We start from the raw sequence: 21,108 nt of genomic DNA, 5'->3' as shown, positions 1-21,108 counted from the left end.
TTATTTTGACACACAAAAAATTGTACTCCGATGTCTCACTGATTGAGGAATGATGAAATGTTTGTTTTAAAAGAAAATAAAACTTTTGAAACACACACACACACACAAAAAGATAGTAAAATATACATAAAGATTTTTGATTTAAAATGTACAATTCCAATATGAATGAAGTCTATGCAATGATCGTGGAAGAAACGCACGAAATGTATTTGTAACCGATCGACACGCTTCCTACAAGATGTAATGAAGGATGATTCTTTTTTTTGTGTGCTTTTTGCTTAATTAAAACAATAAAAAAAATTCAAAAAAAAGTGTGAAAAATAAATGTAAGTCACTTTTTTCAGTGCAGTTGTAACTCTGAACAGTCACTAAGCAACTGGTTGTAAACCGAGGATATGTCTATGAGACAGTTTCCAACTGGGCACTCCTCCAAAGGTTGAACTACAGCTCCCATCATCCACGCTCAGGAATGGGCGGGCTTAGCTTTCCCCATGGAAGCTGTACTGAAACACGTGGCTGGGCGGACTGCAAGTATAGTAGGGCACCACGTGTGCATCGTGGGATAAGAGGGCTAGGGGGCGCTGTGTCCCCTTCCTTGATGCTCTCTTTCCGCCCCGCGCGAAGGGACGGAAATAATACACGCGAACGCTCTAGTGTCCATTTATCTATGGTGGGAAGCGTGGAACCGGATCCTCTTTTTGTTTGTGTCCTCCCCTCCCCACCTCCTCCCGCTCTGGCGTTTTTTTTTAAATGGAATCCCTCCGCCGAAGGAAATAAGAGCCCTTTCGCGCAGGCGCAGTGAGGGACGGAAACGGGCAATTGGCCCGTGTCACGTCCCGAGGGGCGCGGAGAGCGAGCGGAGCTGAGCTCGGAGCTCCGCGGGAGCCGAGGGGCGTCGTTCGTCTCCCTCCTTCCCTTTTCCCCTGCCCGTTGGTCCCTCTGCTCTGGGACTACTTTGTGTGTCCCTCCGCCCTCCCTCCTTCTCCTCCTTCTCCTCCTCCTGCTTCTCTTTTTCCTTCCCTCTCTTCGGCTGCTCCTCCCGGAGAAAAGAAGAAGGAAAAGGGGACCGACTCCCTTGCCCCGAACCTCATTTTAAGCCGTTAAGCCGGCTCTTCCGCCGAAGGGGCAGCTCTGCTCTCCTTTAGCCTCGTTGAGGACTAGTCTCTTGAGCAGCTTCAAACCCGCCAACAGCAGCCGCAGATCGGGCTCTCTCTTTTTTGCCTTTCCCAGCCTCGCAGGCGGGCAGACTCTTCCTGCCCCGTTCGAGGTTTCTCTATGAATTTGGTGCTGGTTTTTGGCTTTTAAATTGGGTTTTGGGGGAAGCTGGTTTGCCCTTATTGGCTTTGAGCAGGGAGAACTGGGTCCCTGACTTATTGAGGAAGGGGCTGCTTTAATTGGTGGGGGTGCTCCTAAACCAGACCCCAACCTCTTTTTTTGGGAGGGAGCCCACCCTATAGTCTCCCCAAGGGTGGGAGCATCTCTTCCGGGGGGGCCCAGAATCTCCTGACAGCCCCCGTCCCCAGCTGGCTGTTCACCCCTTCATGCCAGAGCTGGGACCCTCCTACTCCACTTTCTGTACCGCCCCCCCTCTGATCTCAAAGCTGCTGCTCCCCATCGCCTTAACCCCCCAATTGGGGTCCTGAGTGGCAGCTTTTTCAAAGGACTCGACCAACGTCCATCATCATCATCATGTCTGTAGCAGGGTTGAAGAAACAGTTCTACAAAGCCAGCCAGGTGAGAAAAACATCCGTCCAGATTTGCCAGATGTGGTGGCTCAGATTTGCCAGATGTGGTGGCTCAGATTTGCCAGATGTGGCGGCTTTTCCTTCCTTTAAAATCCCAAAACTCAACTCTTTTATTTTCTTCCTCCTGTTCATTGAATGGTGATTTTTACTTTTCCAAACCGTGGTTTGTCGGGATATGGAGAAAATCCAGTCTCGGGATGGGCCGCCTGGATCCAAAGTTCTTGGTTGGGTTTGTTTGTTGTTGGTTTTTTTGCAAAAAGTGGATAATAGTTTGGGGTGTGGGCATAGGGAGAAACCATTTGGGCAGCTGTGTTTTTTGGGGGTGTGCAGTGGTCTTTTGTGTAGCTGCTGTCGTGCCCAGGAAGGATGTGGTGGAAAAGTACACTTGGTGTGAAATGTGTTGTAAATTCTCTCTCCCCCCCACCTCCAAATTCCTGGGCTGCCTCTGTGAAGCTTTCAAACAGGTTTGTAAATACACCTGTAACCTGTTTCATCCCGGAGAATGCTGGCTATTTGTGACACAAATAGTTACCTGGTGGTGAAAAGAGAGAGAGACAGAGAGGGAGAGACATACATACTGAGAGAGAAACAGAGACAGACAGGGAAAGAGAGAGAGAGAGACAGAGAGAAACAGAGAGAGAGACAGAGAAAGAGAGAGAGACAGAGAAACAGAGAGAGAGAGAGAGAGAAAGAGGGTTTCTTTCGGGAAGCAGCTGAATTATTAATTTAGGAACATTTTTATGCACTGAAACAAGCAAAAGGAAAAACAATTACTTTTGTGAAATGTGCCAAGGCTAAGTGTGGTGAACTCCAAATGGCTCCTTTGAGGGAGGTTTTCTAAGAATTGGGGCGGTATTAGGAATATGTCAAAATTCTATTGCAATGAATGTCTTTGTTTCTATCTCACAACTTTGTTTAAGAATAAGAATAATAACAACTTTATTATTTTGACAAATAATTCAAGACAGCAAATGTCCCTCATTTAAGTTTGGGCTCTCAATAGTGGGTCCCAATACATTTTCCTCCTGTTGTTTTCACCAAAACAACAAACCTTTGGTGTGGGATGGGATGGACTGAGAGAAAGGGATTGGCTCCAACTCGCTCAGCTGGTTTTCATTTCCCAGTTGCACTAGAACTCCCAGTCTCCTGGTGATTGGCCCAAAGTCACCCTGCCAGCTTTAGTGCTTAGGACAGGACTAGAACTCCCAGTCTCCTGGTGATTGGCCCAAAGTCACCCTGCCAGCTTTAGTGCTTAGGACAGGACTAGAACTCCCAGTCTCCTGGTGATTGGCCCAAAGTCACCTAGCTGGTTTTCATATTTAAGGCAGGACTAGAACTCACCGTCTCCTGCTGATTGGCCAAAGTCACCCTGCCAGCTTTAATACTTAAGACAGGACTAGAACTCCCAGTCTCCTGGTGATTGACTCAAAGTCACCTAACTGGTTTTCATATTTAAGGCAGGACTAGAATTCACCGTCTCCTGGTGATTGGCCCAAAGTCACCCTGCCAGCTTTAGTGCTTAAGACAGGACTAGAACTCCCAGTCTCCTGGTGATTGACCCAAAGTCACCTAACTGGTTTTCATATTTAAGGCAGGACTAGAATTCACCCTCTCCTGGTGATTGACCTTTCCTGCCTAAAGCGGAACTGGAACTCACAGTCTCCCACTTTCTCGCCTGGTGCCTTTCGCAGTGGAGTGAACTGGATCTCCTCTGGATCATTTGATTGATTTGATTTTATTACATTTATATGCCGCCCTTTTCCCCAAGGGGACTCAGGGCGGCTCACAATTCAAATCAGGGGAGGGGGGTACAAATAAATGTAACCCTTCATTATTCTGGGGGAGGATTATGGCCATGAATAAGGAAGTTGGGTGAGGTGGTTGAGGCATCCGTCTTGATTGTATTCGTAGCCATAACCTTGGGCTATCCAAAGTTTCTTCTAGATTGGTAGGAAAAAAAACTACCAAGAGAGGCGTGTAATTCATTTGCTAGCCAATGAATACTTTTGAGAGTGGCCCTGGCCGACGGTGAGTAGGTAAGGGTCGTGTGGCAACCATTTTGTGAGTGCACCCACTACGTGCTCGATTGCAGGTGGGCTGCAGACAGGTTTCCTTCCCCTCCCTCTGAAACCAGCAGGTTCTTTCTTCGCCTCCCTGCCTTTCCTCTGGGCAGGCTGGAAGCCCCATTTGCTGCTTCGGGCCTCCCAAGGATGCAAAGCCTCCCATTTTGTCTTAAAAAGGCCCCGTGGAAATGCAAACTTGTTTTTAAACGCATAAGTGCCTTGTGCTGCAAGGCCTTTGAAGGGACTCTGCAAGACGCCTCAGTAATCCTTTTGTCAGCCCTGCCAGAAATATTGCTATAATTATTTCTACCTTGAAAATTTGGAGAGAGAGAGAGAGAGAATGAGAGAGAGAGGGAGGGGGGGAGAGGAGAAGATGGCAGGAGAGGGGAGAGAGAAAGAGAGAGAGAAAGAACAGGAGAAGGGAGAGGAGAGGGAAAGAAAGATGGAGAGATTAAGAGAAGATTTAGAGAAAGAGGTAGAGAGAGAGGAAAAGAAAGATGGAAAGAGGGAGAGGAGGAGATGGAGAAGGGGATGGTGGAGAGGAGGAGAGAGGGAAAGAAAGATGGAGAGGAGGAGATGGCGAGAAAGACAGGGAGGGGGAGGAAATGAAAGATGGAGAGAGGGGGAGGACATGCAGAGAAAGGGGGATAAGGAAAAAGAAGGAAAGAAAGATGGAGAAAGGAGAGGGAGAAGGAGAGGAGAGAGCAATGGAGAGAAAGAGAGATGGCAAGAGAGGGAGAGCAGAGATGAGAAAGAAGGAGAGAAGTAAAAAAGGGAGGAGATGGAGAGAGAGAAAGAAGGAGAGAAAAAGGATAGAGAGAAAGAAGGAGGGAGAGAAAGACAGGGAAAGAATGGGAGAAGGGAAAGAGGGAAAGAAAGTGGGGAGGGAGGAGAGAGAGAGAGAAGCCAACCCAATGGAGGTTTGGGGCCTACGGTTTCAGGGTGGACAGTACAGGAAGGGGCTGTTTTGAAGTAAAATATATCTTCATTTCCATCAAAATCCAGAAATTTTCCTGCCCCTCCTGTTGGTGTTTTGTGCATGGATATTTAGAGCAGTGTTTTTCAACCTTGGCAACATGAAGATGTCTGGACTTCAACTCCCAGAATTCCCCAGCCAGCATTCGCTGGCTGGGGAATTCTGGGAGTTGAAGTCCAGACATCTTCAAGTTGCCAAGGTTGAGAAACACTGATTTAGAGGCCTCTGTGCCACTTGCAAATGTGACAATTCTACATCACAATTGCCTCAGCCATGAACTTCTGCTTTCTAGACAAAAACTAGGCAAGAGGTGAGCTGTCCCTTCAGAGATTGCAGATGTGGGACTTATGAACCAGCGAGGGTGACGGTGTGTAGTCCTTGTTCCAGACACTCACACTTTAAAACTATTTCTTACTGCCCAAGTCTCTCCTCAGAAACCTTTGGGGTTTTTTTTTTGGCAAGTAAACAGTTTTAGCCGTTTTTGAAAATTCATTTCTGCAAATATCTAAACTTCCTCAAAGTGTTGCTCAGCTTTGACAACTTTAAGATGGGTGGTCTTCAATTCCCAGAATCCTCTAGCCAGCAGCATTCTGGGAGTTGAAGTCCAAAGATCCTGAGTGGAGAATTCTGGGAGTTGAAGTCCACAGATGCTGAGTGGAGAATTCTGGGAGTTGAAGTCCACAGATGCTGAGTGGAGAATTCTGGGAATTGAAGTCCACAGATGCTGAGTGGAGAATTCTGGGAGTTGAAGTCCACAGATGCTGAGTGGAGAATTCTGGGAGTTGAAGTCCACAGATGCTGAGTGGAGAATTCTGGGAATTGAAGTCCACAGATGCTGAGTGGAGAATTCTGGGAATTGAAGTCCACAGATGCTGAGTGGAGAATTCTGGGAGTTGAAGTCCACAGATGCTGAGTGGAGAATTCTGGGAGTTGAAGTCCACAGATGCTGAGTGGAGAATTCTGGGAGTTGAAGTCCACAGATGCTGAGTGGAGAATTCTGGGAGTTGAAGTCCACAGATGCTGAGTGGAGAATTCTGGGAATTGAAGTCCACAGATGCTGTGGAGAATTCTGGGAAATAAAGTTTACAACTGCTGGCTGGGTAATTCTGAGAGTTGAAATCCATACCTGTTGAGTGGAGATTTCTGGGAAATGAAGTCCACAGATGCTGGAGGATTCTGGAAAGGAGTTGAAGTCCATGAATGCTGGCTGGAGAATTCTAGGAGTTGGTCCATAGATAGTGGCTAGGGAATTCTGGGACTTGAAGTCCACTCATCATAAACTTGGCAAGGTTGAGAACTATTGACTATGACATAAAAAAAAAAGAATCATTGGGACACTGGCACAAATGATACCACAAATCATTGGAAGGCAGCATAAAATAGAATGGAATGAGCTGGAAGGGACTTTGGAGGTCTTCTAGTCCAGCCCCCTGCTCAAGCGGAAGAGCCTCTCCCATTTCAGATAAGTGACTGTCTAGTCTCTTCTTTAAAATATCCAGGGATATTTTGAGTGCTTAGGGAGGTGCGTGTGTGTGATAAAAGTGTTTTCCCAAAGCTTTGGTTTTTTATTTCTGTGGCTCCTTGAGGCAGAACGTGGTGCTGTATTTTTTTTCCGGTCCTCTTCTGCCTCCATCCTGTGTTCAAATTATTCCAAAGCGTCGGAGAGGAGAAGGAAAAGCTTATTCTGACAAGAGGCTGGATGGACCATGCCAAAATGCATGCATTGCATATACAACACGAGTCACTATCCCTAATTCTAGGAATAGCACCGCCAAAAAGCCAAATGGATGTGGGTTTTTTTCCTCAATTCTTTACACAATTGCCGTCAGCAACGGCAGATCTGCCATATTTGCATCCCCAAATAGGAAGTACTGAAAAGAGTTCCAGGGAACTGTCCCCTCCTCTTCCTCCTCCTCTTCTTCTTCTCTTTCTTCTCCTTCTCCTTCTCTTCCTCCTCCTCTCCACGAACCCCTTCTAGCACTGATGATGTTGGGTTCCTTCTCCTCTCTTCTCCTTCTATTCCTCCTCCCTCTCTTCTTCCTCCTCCTCTTCCTCTCCACGAACCCCTTCCAGCACTGATGATGTTGGGTTCCTTCTCCTCTTCTCCTTCTATTCCTCCTCCTTCTCTTCTTCCTCCTCCTCTTGCTCTCCACGAACCCCACTCCCTTCTAGCACTGATGATGTTCCCTAGTTGGGTCATAAAACGTCTGGAGGAAAAGAACTAAGTTCAGGGAGCACCAAGGACCTTACAGTCCTTTCCTTCCTCCTCCTCTCCATGAACCCCACTCCCTTCTAGCACTGATGATGTTGGGTCCCTCCTCCTCCTCCTCTTCCTCTCCACGAACCCCACTCCCTTCTAGCACTGATGATGTTCCTTAGTTGGGTCATGAAACGTCTGCAAGAAAAACCATCAAGCTCAGAGAGCACCAAGGACCTTACAGTCCTTTTCCTCCTCCTCTCCTCCTCATTCTCTTCTTCCTCCTCCTCCTCCTCCTCCTCCTCCTCCTCAGAAATCCCCCTCCCTTCTAGCACTGATAATGTCACCTAGTTGGGTCATGAAACGTCTGCAAGAAAAACCATCAAGCTCAGAGAGCACCAAGGACCTTACAGTCCTTTTCCTCCTCCTCCTCCTCCTCCTCCTCCTCCTCCTCCTCCTCCTCCTCCTCCTCCTCCTCCACCTCCTCCTCCTCCTCCTCCTCCCCAGAAATCCCCCTCCCTTCTAGCACTGATGATGTCACCTAGTTGGGTCATGAAACGTCTGCAAGAAAACCACCAAGCTCAGAGAGCACCAAGGAACTTACAGTCCTTTTCCTCCTCCTCCTCTCCTCCTCATTCTTTTCTTCCTCCTCCTCCTCCTCCTCCTCCTCTTTCTCCTCCCCAGAAATCCCCCTCCCTTCTAGCACTGATGATGTCACCTAGTTGGGTCATGAGACGTCTGCAAGAAAACCATCAAGCTCAGAGAGCACCAAGGACCTTACAGTCCTTTTCCTCCTCCTCCTCCTCTCCTCCTCATTCTTTTCTTCCTCCTCCTCCTCCTCCTCCTTCTCCTCCTCCCCAGAAATCCCCCTCCCTTCTAGCACTGATGATGTCACCTAGTTGGGTCATGAGATGTCTGCAAGAAAACCATCAAGCTCAGAGAGCACCAAGGACCTTACAGTCCTTTTCCTCCTCCTCCTCCTCCTCCTCCTCCTCCTCCTCCTCCTCCTCCTCCTCTTCCTCCTTCTCCTCCCCAGAAATCCCCCTCCCTTCTAGCACTGATGATGTCACCTAGTTGGGTCATGAGATGTCTGCAAGAAAACCACCAAGCCCAGAGAGCACCAAGGACTCCACAATCCTCCTCCTCCCCCTCCTCCTCATACAGGTACTCCTCAACTTACAACCATCCGTTTAACGACCGATCTAATTTATCAACGGCACTGGGAAAAAAAGTGACCCGTGCGACTGATTCTCCCCCTTTGCCACCATTTCCACGGTCACATGATCAGAATTCAGGGCCCTTGGCAACCCCAGCACGTACTTATGACGGTTACGGCATCCCAGGGTCGTGGGGATTGTTACTTGTGACCTCCTCAGCCGGTTGCCGACAAGCAAAGTCAGTTTGGGGTGGGTGGGGGAGAGCCGTGACTCGCTTTATGTCCGCAGTGATAACACATGTGGCAAAACGGTCGTAAAAACCGGGCTTGAGTCGCTTAACAAACTGCCTGGCTTGGCGGTGAAAATTCCAGTTCCGGTCGTAAGACGAGGACCTCTTGGATATAAGCGGCGTCTGGGCTGAACTAAGCCGGCCAGCTTTTCTTCTGTTGCTGCCTTGTCTGTTCTGAAATATATTTTCCTTCTGCGCCTCTGGGGAAACTCCTTCTGGCAGGCGGCTCTGTTTAACGTCCAGATCGATATGCTGGCTCTCCCGAGTCTTCAATTATTCAGCGGAGGGGCATAGCTTCCACAGGAGATGGCAACACAAAATTGCCAGGCGCCAGAGGAGTGTTGACCTGTGTCTCTATTTGCAGTGGAAACCTCCCGAGTTGATTCCTCCATGGTTACTACCTCCTTAGTAGTGGAGTAACTCATATTCTAAATCCGCCTTCGTTCCGGCGGAGACCTCAGCTGGCACCAAACGCAGCAACTAAGCCGATCTCTGGAAGTGTTTCAAAAAGGAGGGGCACCTCCCACACTCATTTTTTATTTAGTTGTCTGTGTCTTGCCTTTGTCGTTTTTTAACAAAACAACGGGACACATCCAACACGATTTCCTCTCCCGGGATTCGAACCGCCGATCTGCCGACTTTTCCGGTCGACAAGCTCAGCGTGTTAGCCCCCTTTCCATTTCATTTTAAAACCTCTGTAAATTTTGCTTGCGTTTGCTTACATTCTGAAAAAGCCGGGGTTTATTGAATCTATACAGAAAGATTGGGGTCTTCTGGAGGCAGAAGGAACGTTTGACCATGAATTGGAGTTTTCTAGGTGCAAAAGGAACACTTAACACAAACCCTCTTATAAGGCGGGTTTGAGTTGAGAAATACAGAGCGATTGGGGCAAAGTCACCCAGCAGGTTTTCTTGGCTAAGGCCGGACTAGAACTCACTGACTGCTGGGGGGGGGTAGGCAAAATGTCACCCAGCTGGCTTTCCTGTCTCAAGTGGAGCTAGAACTCCCAGTCTCTTCTTTGAAAAATGCTTTTTTTATTTTCCATTTTCATAACATACAATCACATGTATACTATTACATAGCCAGTATCCTATTGTATTAAGTAGTAATTACATCAGTTCCTCTTGTCATCAATGCCCAGAAAGATAAAAACCCATTATTAGCTCTTCTGCTCTCCATACACCTCTTTCTTCTACCTCTCTCCTACCTCCTTTCTTCCCTCCGTCATCCTTTCCTACTCTACTTCCCCTTCCTTTCTCCTTCTCCTCTCTCTTCATTCCACTCCTCCTTATCCTCCTCATCTTCCCCCCTAACCCTCTCTCCTATCTCTCTCTTCCTATCTTTCTTCTCTTTCTTTCTTTCTTCTCTTCTCTCTTCTTTCTTTCTTTCTTTCTTTCTTTCTTTCTTTCTTCTCTCCTCTGTTTCCCACTCTTCCTCTCATTGGTGTATTTCCGCTTCTGAGCAAACTCCATTCTATGTTGATGGTATTTATGCTTCCATATCAATACACTTAACATATCTTAGTTTTTAAAAAAAGAATAAGAGAAGACAGTATACATGTGCAATCATAATACATTAAAATTTAACACCCCTCGTCAAGCCTAATATGCATCCCTCCCTCCCACCCAACCCCCCCCCCAGCCTTCCCTCCCCCGACTTCCCAGAACCCATACACGGTATAAATCTTTAACAAAAACAGTCTAAAATATATTGGAAAAAAGAATAGAAAATTGATAACATCTTTACATTGAGCTTAGCTCCTCCTTGCTAGGCTAACTTTAAACAATTTATATCAACTCCCAGTCTCTTCTTGATTGGCCCAAAGTTACTCAACCGCTTTCATGCATATTCGGGACTAGAACTCCCAAGTCTCCTGGTGGTTGATCCAAAGTCACCCAAAGTTACCCAAGGTATAGAAAAACAAGAGAGGGAATATGAAATATGCCTACAACGGGGAACCGTCGTGATAAAAAGACAGAATCACAAATTGGGGGCATGTAAGGATATATAACTATATAAAGATAACGATGAGAATAACTGGGAATTGTAACCAGGTCTACAGCTTGACCAAAATTAGGGGGGGGTGTGTGTTTAAAAGTACAATGACTATATCTGTATACTTTTCTGTTATATCACATTTTGTTTACTAAAATAGAGGAGAAAAATTAAATATGCATATTGAAAAAGAATGATAAATACCATCAACATAAGATGGAGCTCGCTCGGAAGCTGAAATACACCAAGTAAATGAGATGAAGAGTGGGAAGTAGAGGAGAGAAGTAAGGGAAGAAGAGAGGGATAGGAGGGAGGGCAAAGAGGAAGGGAAGAGGAGGAGAGAAATGATGAGTGGTAAGGAGAGGGAGGAGAAGGAAAGAGGGAGGGGAAGTAAAGAGAAGGACCGAGAGAAGAAAGGAGGTAGGGAAGAGGAGGAGAGAGGGAGAAGGAAGTGATGGATAAGATACAAATAGGGTGTATGGAGAGCAGAAGAGCCAATAATTGGTTTTGGGGAGTTGTTAGTAAGATGAATTGATGTAAACATTTAATAATACAATATGATGTTGGTTATGTAATAGCATACATGTGGATTATATGTTATGAACATGGACAAAATAAAAAAAACTTTAATCTCAAAGTCACCTAACCTGCTTTTGCGCCTAAGGCAGGACTAGAATTCACCCTCTCTTGGTGACTGGCCCAAAGTCACTTAGCCGGCTTTCATGCATAAGGCCAGACTAGAACTCCCAGTCTCCCGGTGGTTGGCCCAAAGTCACCCAACTGACTTTTGATGCCTACGATGGGACTAGAATTCACCGTCTCCTGATGGTTGAACCAGTCACCCAGCCAGCTTTCATGCTTAAGACGGGCCTAGAACTTACCGTCTCCTGGTGATTGGCAAAAAGCTGGCTTTCATGCTTAAAGTGAGACTAGAAGACTGGGAAACTAGAACTCCCAGTCTCCTGATGATTGGCCCAAAGTTGCCCAGCTAAGGTGGCTTTCATTCCTTCAGTGGTACTAGAACTCCCAGTCTCTCTGTTTTCTAGCCGAAGGCCTTAACCGTTAGACCAGATTGCCTGTTTTATACTGGAACTAAATGTCCATATCGGCTGCCAGCATTTTAAAGGTTGAAAGACAATTTTTTTTTGAAAGTCCAGCACAATTTAAGTCTACATGGCTTTAGAGATCCCCCCCCCCTTCCGCTCCTAGCTTTCCTAAATCTCTCTTTTTCCTTGAAATTGTCTGAAGGAGCTCCCCAAGGTGGATTAATGGATTAATTCCTCGAGATTAGCAATGCTCCCCGCTGTGTTATATCCTGTCGCTGGCTTTTGAACGTGTTTTTAAGTGTTTTTAAGAAACACCCCGTTTAGAACAGGGATTTTAGTTATCTGCTGAACTGCTTTTATTATCAGCTTTTATTGTGGCTCTAGAGTGTGTGTGTTTGTGTTTTTGTGAGAGGGGGGGTGAGGGAGAGAGAACTGGAGATCTCCAGCAACCAATGATTGAATTAAGGTTAAGGAATTAAAAACAGTTTTACCGTAGTGTTTTACAGCTTTTTGTAAAACGAGGCGAGTGTTTTTTATATTTTACGTATAATTCTTATTCAAAGTTGTAAGAGCGCTAAGAAGAACGATTGTTGTTGTTGTTGTTGTTGTTTCTCCCTGAATTGGAAACGGGGTGGGGTGGGGAAACAGAAATAGTAAAGAAAGAAAACAGAACAAATCCCCCCCCCCCAAAAAAAGAGGGAGAATGATGTAAGGAGGGAGCTTCCAGGAGTCTTCACAGCAGTTATAAGTTCGGTTATATTTAATATTGTAAACTTATTTTAAACACTCATTCGTTATTTGTTTAATAACAGCTCTTTTTTCTCTCCCTCATTCTTCCATTCTCTCTGTCTCTCTCTCTCATTCTGTCTCATTCTTTCATTCTCTTTCTGTCTCATTCTTCCTCATTCTTTCATTCTCTTTCTCTCATTCTTTCTCATTCCTTCATTCTTTCTGTCCCTCATTCTCCCACTCACTCTTTCTTATTTTCTCTCTCTTTCTCTCATTCTCTTTCATTCTCTCACTCTTTCTCTCTCATTCTCTTTCTTCCATTCTCCTTCTTTTCTCTCTCTCTCTCCCATTCTCTTTATTCTTTTTTATTCTTACTCATTCTCTCTCTGTCTCTCATTCTTTCTCTTCCTTATTCTCTTCCTTCCTCTCTCTTTTTAAAAAAATAATCTTTATTGGTTATACATTTTTTAATAAGACATACAAATACATTCTCTTTATTCTTTTTTATTCTTACTCATTCTCTCTCTGTCTCTCATTCTTTCTCTTCCTTATTCTCTTCCTCCCTCTCTCTTTTTTAAAAAATAATCTTTATTGGTTATACATTTTTTTAATAAGACATACAAGTACATTCTCTTTATTCTTTTTTATTCTTACTCATTCTCTCTCTGTCTCTCATTCTTTCTCTTCCTTATTCTCTTCCTCCCTCTCTCTTTTTTTAAAAATAATCTTTATTGGTTATACATTTTTTTAATAAGACATACAAATACATTCTCTTTATTCTTTTTTATTCTTACTCATTCTCTCTGTCTCTCATTCTTTCTCTTCCTTATTCTCTCCTTCTCTCTCTTTTCTCCTTCTCTCATTCTCTTTTTCTCTCGTCTCTTTCTCCCCCCCCCCGCCCATCTCATTCTCTTTCTCAATTTTTCTCATTTCTCTCTATCATTCTCCCTCTTTCTCTCCCTCCCGCTTTCCCCTTAATTCTACTGTATTTTCTTTTGGAAGGAATTCTTTCCTCCTATTTTTTTTCCCCTTCTTTGAAAACTTTCTGGGCTGAGGGGTGGGGGGGCTCTCTCCTTCCTTTTCGATTGCCGGTCCTCAGTCCAATTCCAACTTGTTTGCTCACCGTCTGAACTAAGGCAGAAAGGGTGGGTGTGTCTTTGTCTCTTAAAACGGCATTCTTGGGCTGGAGCAAAACTTCTCGTCCACGTGGCAAGGGATAAAGTCTGCGAACCTGTTTGCTGGTTTCTCTTCCTTCGCATAGAAAAAGTAGATTTTCCCTACACGCCTCGATCTATGGAAAGACTTTTACCCCATTTACTGGGTGCAACGTTGCACTTTCTTAACTTAATTCCTCGGAGTGTGTGTGTTTGTGTCTCTGAATTCTTTTCACAATATCTAATGTGCCTTTGGGTTGTTGGTTGGGGGTTTATTTATTTTTTTGCACAGCTAATCCTGAGCTCAGAGTTAAAGCTGCGGAGAGCCAGTTGGGTTTAGTAATTAAGGCACCAAAACCAGGAGAATGGAGAGTTGTAGTACCACTTTAGGCATGAAAGGTGGCTGGGTGACTTTGGGCCAATCAGCAGGAGACGGTGAGTTCTAGTCCCGCCTTAGGCATGAAAGCCGATTGGGCGACTTTTATGTCAATTATCCAGAGACGGTAAATTCTAGTCCTGTTTAGGACTGTAAGCTGGCTCGGTGACTGGGCCAATCACCAGGTGACGGTGAGTTCTAGTCCCGCCTCAGGCATGAAAGCCGGCTGGGTGACTTTGGGCCAGTCACCAAGAGACAGAGAGTTCTACTCTCATTTTAGGCAGGGTGGGTGACTTTTCGCCAGGAGACAGAGAGTTCTAGTCCTACCTTAGGCATGAATGCAGACTGGGTGACTTTGTATTAATCACCTCGAGACGGGGAATTCTAGTCCTACTTAGGAATGTAAGCCGGCTGGGTGACTTTGGGCCAGGAGGCAGAGAGTTCTAGTCCTACCTTAGGCATGGAATGCCAGATGGGTGACTTTGGACCAAACCAGGAGACAGAGCATTCTAGTCCTGCTTCACGCATGAAAGCCAGCTGGGTGACTTTTTGTTGATCACCAGGAGACAGTGAGTTCTAGTCCCGCCTTAGGATTAGAAAGCTAGTCCTGAAAGCTGGCTGGGTAACTTTGGGCCAAGCACCAGGGGAAGGTGAGTTCCAGTCACACCTTAGGTGTGAAAGCTGGACTTTGGGTCTCTGCCGCACACGTGTGGGGGATGTGTGTGCCATGCGTGGGGGCATTTGGTGTATGCAGGAAGGGCTCAGCGCATGTGCGTGGCGCATGCGTGGGGGGCACATTGCATTTTGTGGACTCCCCCACAGGGTCTCCTGCTTGAGCAAGGGGTAGGACTAGAAGATCTCTAAGGTCCTTTCCAGCTCTATTCTGATTGAGAGGTCTGAGGTCCCCGATTTGGAGGGGGTGTTGTGAAATGGTATAGGGCAGTGTTTCTCAACCTTGGCAACTTGAAGATGTCTGGACTTCAACTCCCAGAATTCCCCAGCCAGCGAATGCTGGCTGGGGAATTCTGGGAGTTGAAGTCTGGACATCTTCAAGTTGCCAAGGTTGAGAAACACTGGTATAGAGTCTCCTGCTTGAGCACATGGGGCCCCGTGATCCGCTTTTACGACCTTCCGACAAGCAAAGTCAATGGGGAAGCCACATTCACTTAACAACCGTGTGACTAATTTAACAACCACAGCGATTCCGTTAACGAATGCGACAAGGAAAGTTGTCAAGTGCGACAAAACTCACTTAACAAGTCTCTCACTTAGCAACATAAAATTTGGGCTCCATTGTGGTCGTAAATCGGGGACTACCTGATATTTTTCTCGGTTAGTACAGTCCACTAACCTTTTCTCGGTTATTCCAATCCACTAATTTTTCTTGGTTGTTAACAATAGCAATAGCAGTTAGACTTCTATACCGCTTCATAGGGCTTTCAGCCCTCTCTAAGCGGTTTACAGAGTCAGCATATCGCCCCCAACAATCCGGGTCCTCATTTTACCCACCTCGGAAGGATGGAAGGCTGAGTCAACCTTGAGCCGGTGAGATTTGAACCGCCGAACTGCAACTAGCAGTCAGCTGAAGTGGCCTGCAGTACTGCACTCTAACCACTGCGCCACCTCGGCTCCTACAAACGCCGCTGTTGTAATCTACGCCAAACCCAAGTCCTATTCAAACACTGCGGATTCCCCCCGTACAAAATCTTATTTATTTACTTAGTCGATCGAATAGGAAGCTCAGCTCAGCTACGTGACTCCGGGCGGCTAAAATCCTTTAAAAAACAAGATTACAAATACACACAATCCTGTAAAAATACACCCAAAATCACTCGTAAGACGCCGCCCCCGGATAATATAACCAAGGTTGGAAACAGAAGTTGAGCTTGGGTTAATATCTCTGCAATTAGGGCACAACTTCAATTAAAAGGGTGGGCTGTGACGGCTTTTGTTATGAATCAGACTCAAAAGAAAATAGCTGGGGATGTGGAGTTGCCGAAAAGAGGAACTGCAGATGGCAAATTGTTGAGAGCGACGATATAATATAAAAGCTAATCCAGAGGAAAGTGGGAGGCAGAATTGAAATGACATTAATTTTCTCTTCTTTGCTAAATAACAAAAATTAGCCAGGAAGCCATGACAGGAATCAAAAGATGCTGCCATGAATACGTGTGTATTTGTTTGTATACCGGTAGGCATATGTATATGTACGGTATATCCCGGAAGTGAGTCCACCCCCTCACATTTTGTAAATATTTAAGTACGTCTTTTCATGTGACCACACTGAAGAATTGACACTCGGCTACAATGTAAAGTAGTGAGGATACAGCTTGCATAACAGTGTAAATGTGCTGTCCCCTCAAAATAACGCAACACCACAACCATTAATGTCTAAACTGCTGGCAAGATGTACTTAAATATTTACAAAATGTGAATCACTTCTGTGAAATACTGTACGAGTACATATTACACACCAGTGGTGGGTTCCGGATCCCGTTGCAACCGGTACTGTTGTAACCGGGGTCGACGTCCTCCACGTGAACGCGCGCGACACACATGCGCACGGAACACACAATGCATCATACCTTCCAGCGACACCTCCGCAATGCTCCAGCTGCTCGGCGGAGCGTTACGCAGGCGCTGTTCACGCAGAAGGTTTTTAAAGGACAGGTAAGGAGCTCGGGCGGGCAGGTGGGCCCCCCGGAGCACCGTCCTGGAACGGTACCCGGGGCTCCGGGCAGGCTCCGGTTCGCCCGTACCGGAGTGTACCACCTGCAACCCACCACTGATACATACATACATACATACATACATACATACATACATACATACGTGTGTTTATATATATGTTTACATGTGTATATGTGGTTATGTGTATATGTTTATGTGTATGTATAGGTCTGTGATGGAGAACCTGTGGCACGTGTGCCAAAGGTGGCACACAGCGCCCTGTCTATGGGCACGTGAGCCGTTGCCCCATCTCAGCTCTGCCGCACATGCACGCATGCCTCCTGCCGGCCAAATCTGCCTCCGTCTCCCAGCCATTTGCCTCCTTGCAGCAAACAGCAAACAGCACAGATGATATACACTGTTTGTGGCGTTACATTCCAGACTATACTTGTACAGATGCTGTTAAAACTGATATGGCTTTCTGGAAGTATAGTATATTCTTTGCTATTTAAAAGGAGATACAATAGCACTGGGCCTCTTCAGATCAAGCATTTATTTTAAGAAGCTTCTTCGTTTTGTTAAGTTGTCTAGAACAATAATAAAGCAGTCTTTAAAAAATAAGTCTAATTTGAACATTCTATCGGCATTTATAGTTGGTGACTTACCTCCTTGCAGCAAACAGCAAACAGCCTGTTTCGGTTTAGCCTGATCAGCACAAGGGGAAAAAAATCTGCCTCTGAATCCCAGCAATTTGCCTCCTTGCAGCGAACAGCCCGTTTCAATTTCAGTCTCAGCAGGGGCCTCCCGATCATCAGCTGTTTCAGGCTGCAGGGATTGCCACAGACTATTGCTGCCTTCCCATTTTTCCCCATTTGCTGCAAGGAGGTAAATTACTGGGAGGCAGAGCAATAGCAATAGCAGTAGCAATAGCAGTTAGACTTATATCCTGCTTCATAGGGCTTTCAGCCCTCTCTAAGCGGTTTACAGAGTCAGCATATCGCCCCCAACAACAATCCGGGTCCTCATTTCACCCACCTCGGAAGGATGGAAGGCTGAGTCAACCCTGAGCCGGTGAGATTTGAACAGCCGAACTGCAGAACTGCAGTCAGCTGAAGCAGCCTGCAGTGCTGCATTTAACCACTGCGCCACCTCGGCCCAAAGGGTGGGGGCCGGTGGGTGGATGGGGCTACATTCAGTGCATAAGACGCACCCAAATTTTCACCCTCTTTTTTTTGGGGGGGGGAGTGCGTCTTACACTCCGAAAAATACGGTAAGTCGATTTTTCAGGACCATTTTTCAGGACTTCGAACGGTCACTAAATTCTTGCATGTGTTAAAAGTGGGAGCATGAGAATTCTGGAGCTCGTTATATACCTGAACAGAAACCTCCTCTTACTTACACACTTCCCAAAGAAACGAGGGCTAAAAAAATTTCTTATTTGTACCCCCCCCCCCTGACTTGATTGGGAGCCGCCCTGAGTCCCCTCCGGGGAATAGGGCGGCATAGAAATATAATAAACTAAACTCAAACTCAACTAAAATTCTACCGCAAAGACTCTGCAACCCACAGGGTAGATAGTCGCCTTCCTCCCCCCCACGTGTGGGAGAGCGAATTCAGGTGGATTTATCCAAGGTGTGGAAGTGAATTTTAACGGGGAAGGAATTGCAAGTCTAGCACCTCTCCCGAAAAGAGCTGATGTCAAACCAGAAAAGACCACCAACTTAGACAAGAGTAAACACGGGATTTTCAGGAGATTTTAAACCATTATTAAGCCACCCCTTTAAGGGCACCACAGCAATTACTTTCCTGAATGCTTCCAGGCTTGGCCTTCGTGAAATTTTTTGTTTTGATGCTCCCCGTCTTTTGAGATTTCCTGACGACACAAACACAGAACACATCTGGTTCTCCAGCCGCACAATGCCGTATTTCTCTTTGCATCCGTCGTTGCATAAGCCAGTGTTAAGCTTCTACTGAAAACCTCACCCTTCGCTTGCCACCTTTCGGCTCAGCTCTACAAGGTTTCGATATTAAACCTCACCGTCTTCCTTTCCCACGACTAACCCATCTTGGGAACCGTAAACTTGTTCAGAAGAGGATTTGGCCAATGGGAACGCCTTGACCCCAGGGTGGGCTACAACCATTTTTTTTTTTTTTTACGATCCTTTCGATCGGGTGGAATCGGAGAGACTGAATGGAGCTGAGCATTTACCAGCCAGATGCCCTTCCTGACGCCTAGGCAGAGTTCACAGCAGATACTTTCTCGCTCTGAGAGAGAAACATTTGTCGCTGCCTAGGATTGAACTCTCCGCCTCTTGCGCGTGAGGCAAGCGTCTTCACCTCTAGGCCATCCTGCCGCTCGGTGGGGTTGCAACCAATACAGTGTCTAAGTCAGTTGTGTCTAATCCACGGGCCGCCCGAGGCTCTGGACATTAAAGAGAAGAAGAAAATATTTTAAAAATTAAAGGAAGTTGTTAATTTTATACACATTAACTGTGCGCTATATTTTATAGGCGGCCCGAGACAATATCGCTTCACTCATTGTGGCCCAGGCAAGCCAAAAGATTGGACAACCAATCTCTTCTTGAAAAACTCCAGTGATGGAGCACCCACAATTTCTGGTGGCAAGCGGTTCCACTGGTTAATCGTCCTCCCTGTTAGAGAGTTTCTCCTTAATTCCAGGTTGCTTTTCTCCTTCACGAGTTTCCATCCGCTGTTTCTTTTCCTGCCTTCGGGGGCTTTGGAGAGTAGCTTGACCCCCTCCTCTTTGTAGAGGACGGCCGTTGGCTTGAGTCTTGGGATGACAGATGCTCCCCATCCGTCATCCCGTAGCTCTTCCCCAAATCTGATTTCCCATCTTTTGCTTCTGCTGCCTGGATTTGAAGAGTGGGCCGCCGTTGGAGCAGATGGCTCCCAATTGTTTACTTGCCGTGATCCTCCTCCTCCTCTCCGCGTGACTCTCAGCTCTGCTAGGGGTGGGTGTCTGCGCGCGCGGACTGAAACCATCTGTCCTTTCTATCTGCTGGGAACGTCTGATCACCGGTTTGGAAACTGAGGAAGCTTGGGCAAGAGACATACATACAATTATGGCTGTTTTGTTGCTTGAATCCTTACGATTTATATCGATATGGTACTTGTACTTGTACTTGACGCCTCTTCACCCATCATGGGTATAGGCGACTTCCATGGAAATTTGACGCCACTGTTTTCGGTCCTGGGCTAGGGTTGTCAGGTGGTGCAGCCAGTCGCTATCGTAAATACTTTTAGCGAGAAGGGCCTGCTTCCCTGTTTGTAGCAATGTTTGCACATTGAGGCAACCGATATTGTTTAGCCCTAAAAAGGAATGGATACGGCGATCCATGGAAGCTGTTTCGGCTGGATATACCCAAGGGGACGCCAGTCCCAAGGGTCGACAGAGCCCGATTGGTGAGAACGGGGGGCACCACGTGAAGGCCGGGTTGTCGCTTGATAGTTGAGAGGCTTTGCAATAAGCGTTGCAATGTATATTTTGCGCATCAACTATCCTTGCCCCCCATATCGATATGGATTGTTCCCTGATTGCTTATTTGTACCCCGTGACTGTCATTAAGTGTTGTATCTTACGATTCACGCCTGCCTGAAGTGGCACGCAGAGCCATGTCACGCGCGGTGTCGCCCATCGACGATCAGTTGGCCTTCGTGCGTGCGGCAGTGGCAGAAACCAAAAAAGCTGGTCGTTTTCTAGTGTGTGCGCGCGCATGTGCCGTCCAGCTGGTCATCGCACGTGCAATGGAAACCAGGACTCTGCGTGCTGACGACCGAAAGTTCATTCCCCGGTGCACGCATGCTCCCTGAGTAGCTCCTCTTCCGGGTTGCGTCCCCCAATGAGCGCGGGCGCATGCGCATGCAGCCTTTTTGGCACGGTGCTGAAAAGGCTCGCTATCACGGCCTTAGGTTGACCTACAATAGCTCTAGTTTTACCGGTTCCACCACAAAACCGCGTTCGACTAAAGGGTGCTCGACGAAACCGTGTAGCTGACGTCATCACAGGGTGACAACAGCGCGGAGACAGAAGCACGCTGTAAACGCTAAACCTAAAATTAACCCCTAAACCTAAACCTAACCCCCCTAAACCTAATCCTAAACCTAACCTTTAACCTAACCCTAAACCTAATCGTAATCCTAACCCTAACCCTAAACCTAACCCTAAACCTAACCCTTACCTTAACTTGAATCGGTTTCCTTTCAAAGCGCTATTTAAAGCGCCCTTCTTTCTCCGCGCTCGCTGTTGTTGCCCTGTTGATGACGTCAGCGACGCGGTTTAATCGGGCGCGCTTTAGTCGAGCGCGGTTTTGTCGTGCCACGGTTCTACCTAGACCAGGGGTGTCAAACGGGATTTCTCCGAGGGCCGGATCAGCATTGTAGTTCTCGATGGGGCAGCAGGGGGCGGGGCGAGGAGAGGGGCAAGGATGGGAGGGAGGCGGAACGAACGCACGCAACCCCCCCCCCCACGTCCCGTTCTTTGGCCTCCAGCGGCACTCTGACGGCAAAAATGGGCCATGAGGGTGATGCGCGTTTGTGTCTGCCCCCCTCCCAAGCCCTGTTTTGGCCAGCAGAGTGGGTTCCCGATCCTGTTCCAACCGGTACGCTGGGCCAAATCTTAAGCATCCTGCAGGCCGGATGCAGCTCACAGGCCTCGAGTTTCACACCCCTGTCCTAGGCACTTCCTTTGGTT

At 46.8% G+C, this 21,108-nt stretch overlaps 1 protein-coding gene across 2 annotated transcripts in view; it reads left to right on the top strand.

Moving 5' to 3' along the window:
- The first annotated feature begins 809 nt into the window (after positions 1-809).
- The window catches only part of SH3GL1 (SH3 domain containing GRB2 like 1, endophilin A2), a 76,452-nt gene continuing 56,153 nt past the window's right edge, over positions 810-21,108 (top strand). Inside the window, exon 1 of one of the 2 annotated variants that reach the window (XM_087703350.1) lies at positions 810-1,734. In XM_087703350.1, the coding sequence (XP_087559476.1) occupies positions 1,690-1,734 (45 nt within the window). In that variant the 5' untranslated portion in view covers positions 810-1,689. The remainder of the gene's footprint in view (positions 1,735-21,108) is intronic. The other variant, XM_087703349.1, reaches the window with a different exon arrangement.

This window comes from Thamnophis sirtalis, unplaced genomic scaffold, assembly GCF_051295495.1.
Source record: "Thamnophis sirtalis isolate CommonGarterSnake01/CBP01778 unplaced genomic scaffold, rThaSir2_p1.2 scaffold_1, whole genome shotgun sequence".
Lineage (NCBI taxonomy): Eukaryota > Metazoa > Chordata > Lepidosauria > Squamata > Natricidae > Thamnophis > Thamnophis sirtalis.
The sequence above is the reverse complement of the archived record's forward strand: the minus strand, read 5'-3'. Positions and strand labels throughout refer to the sequence as shown.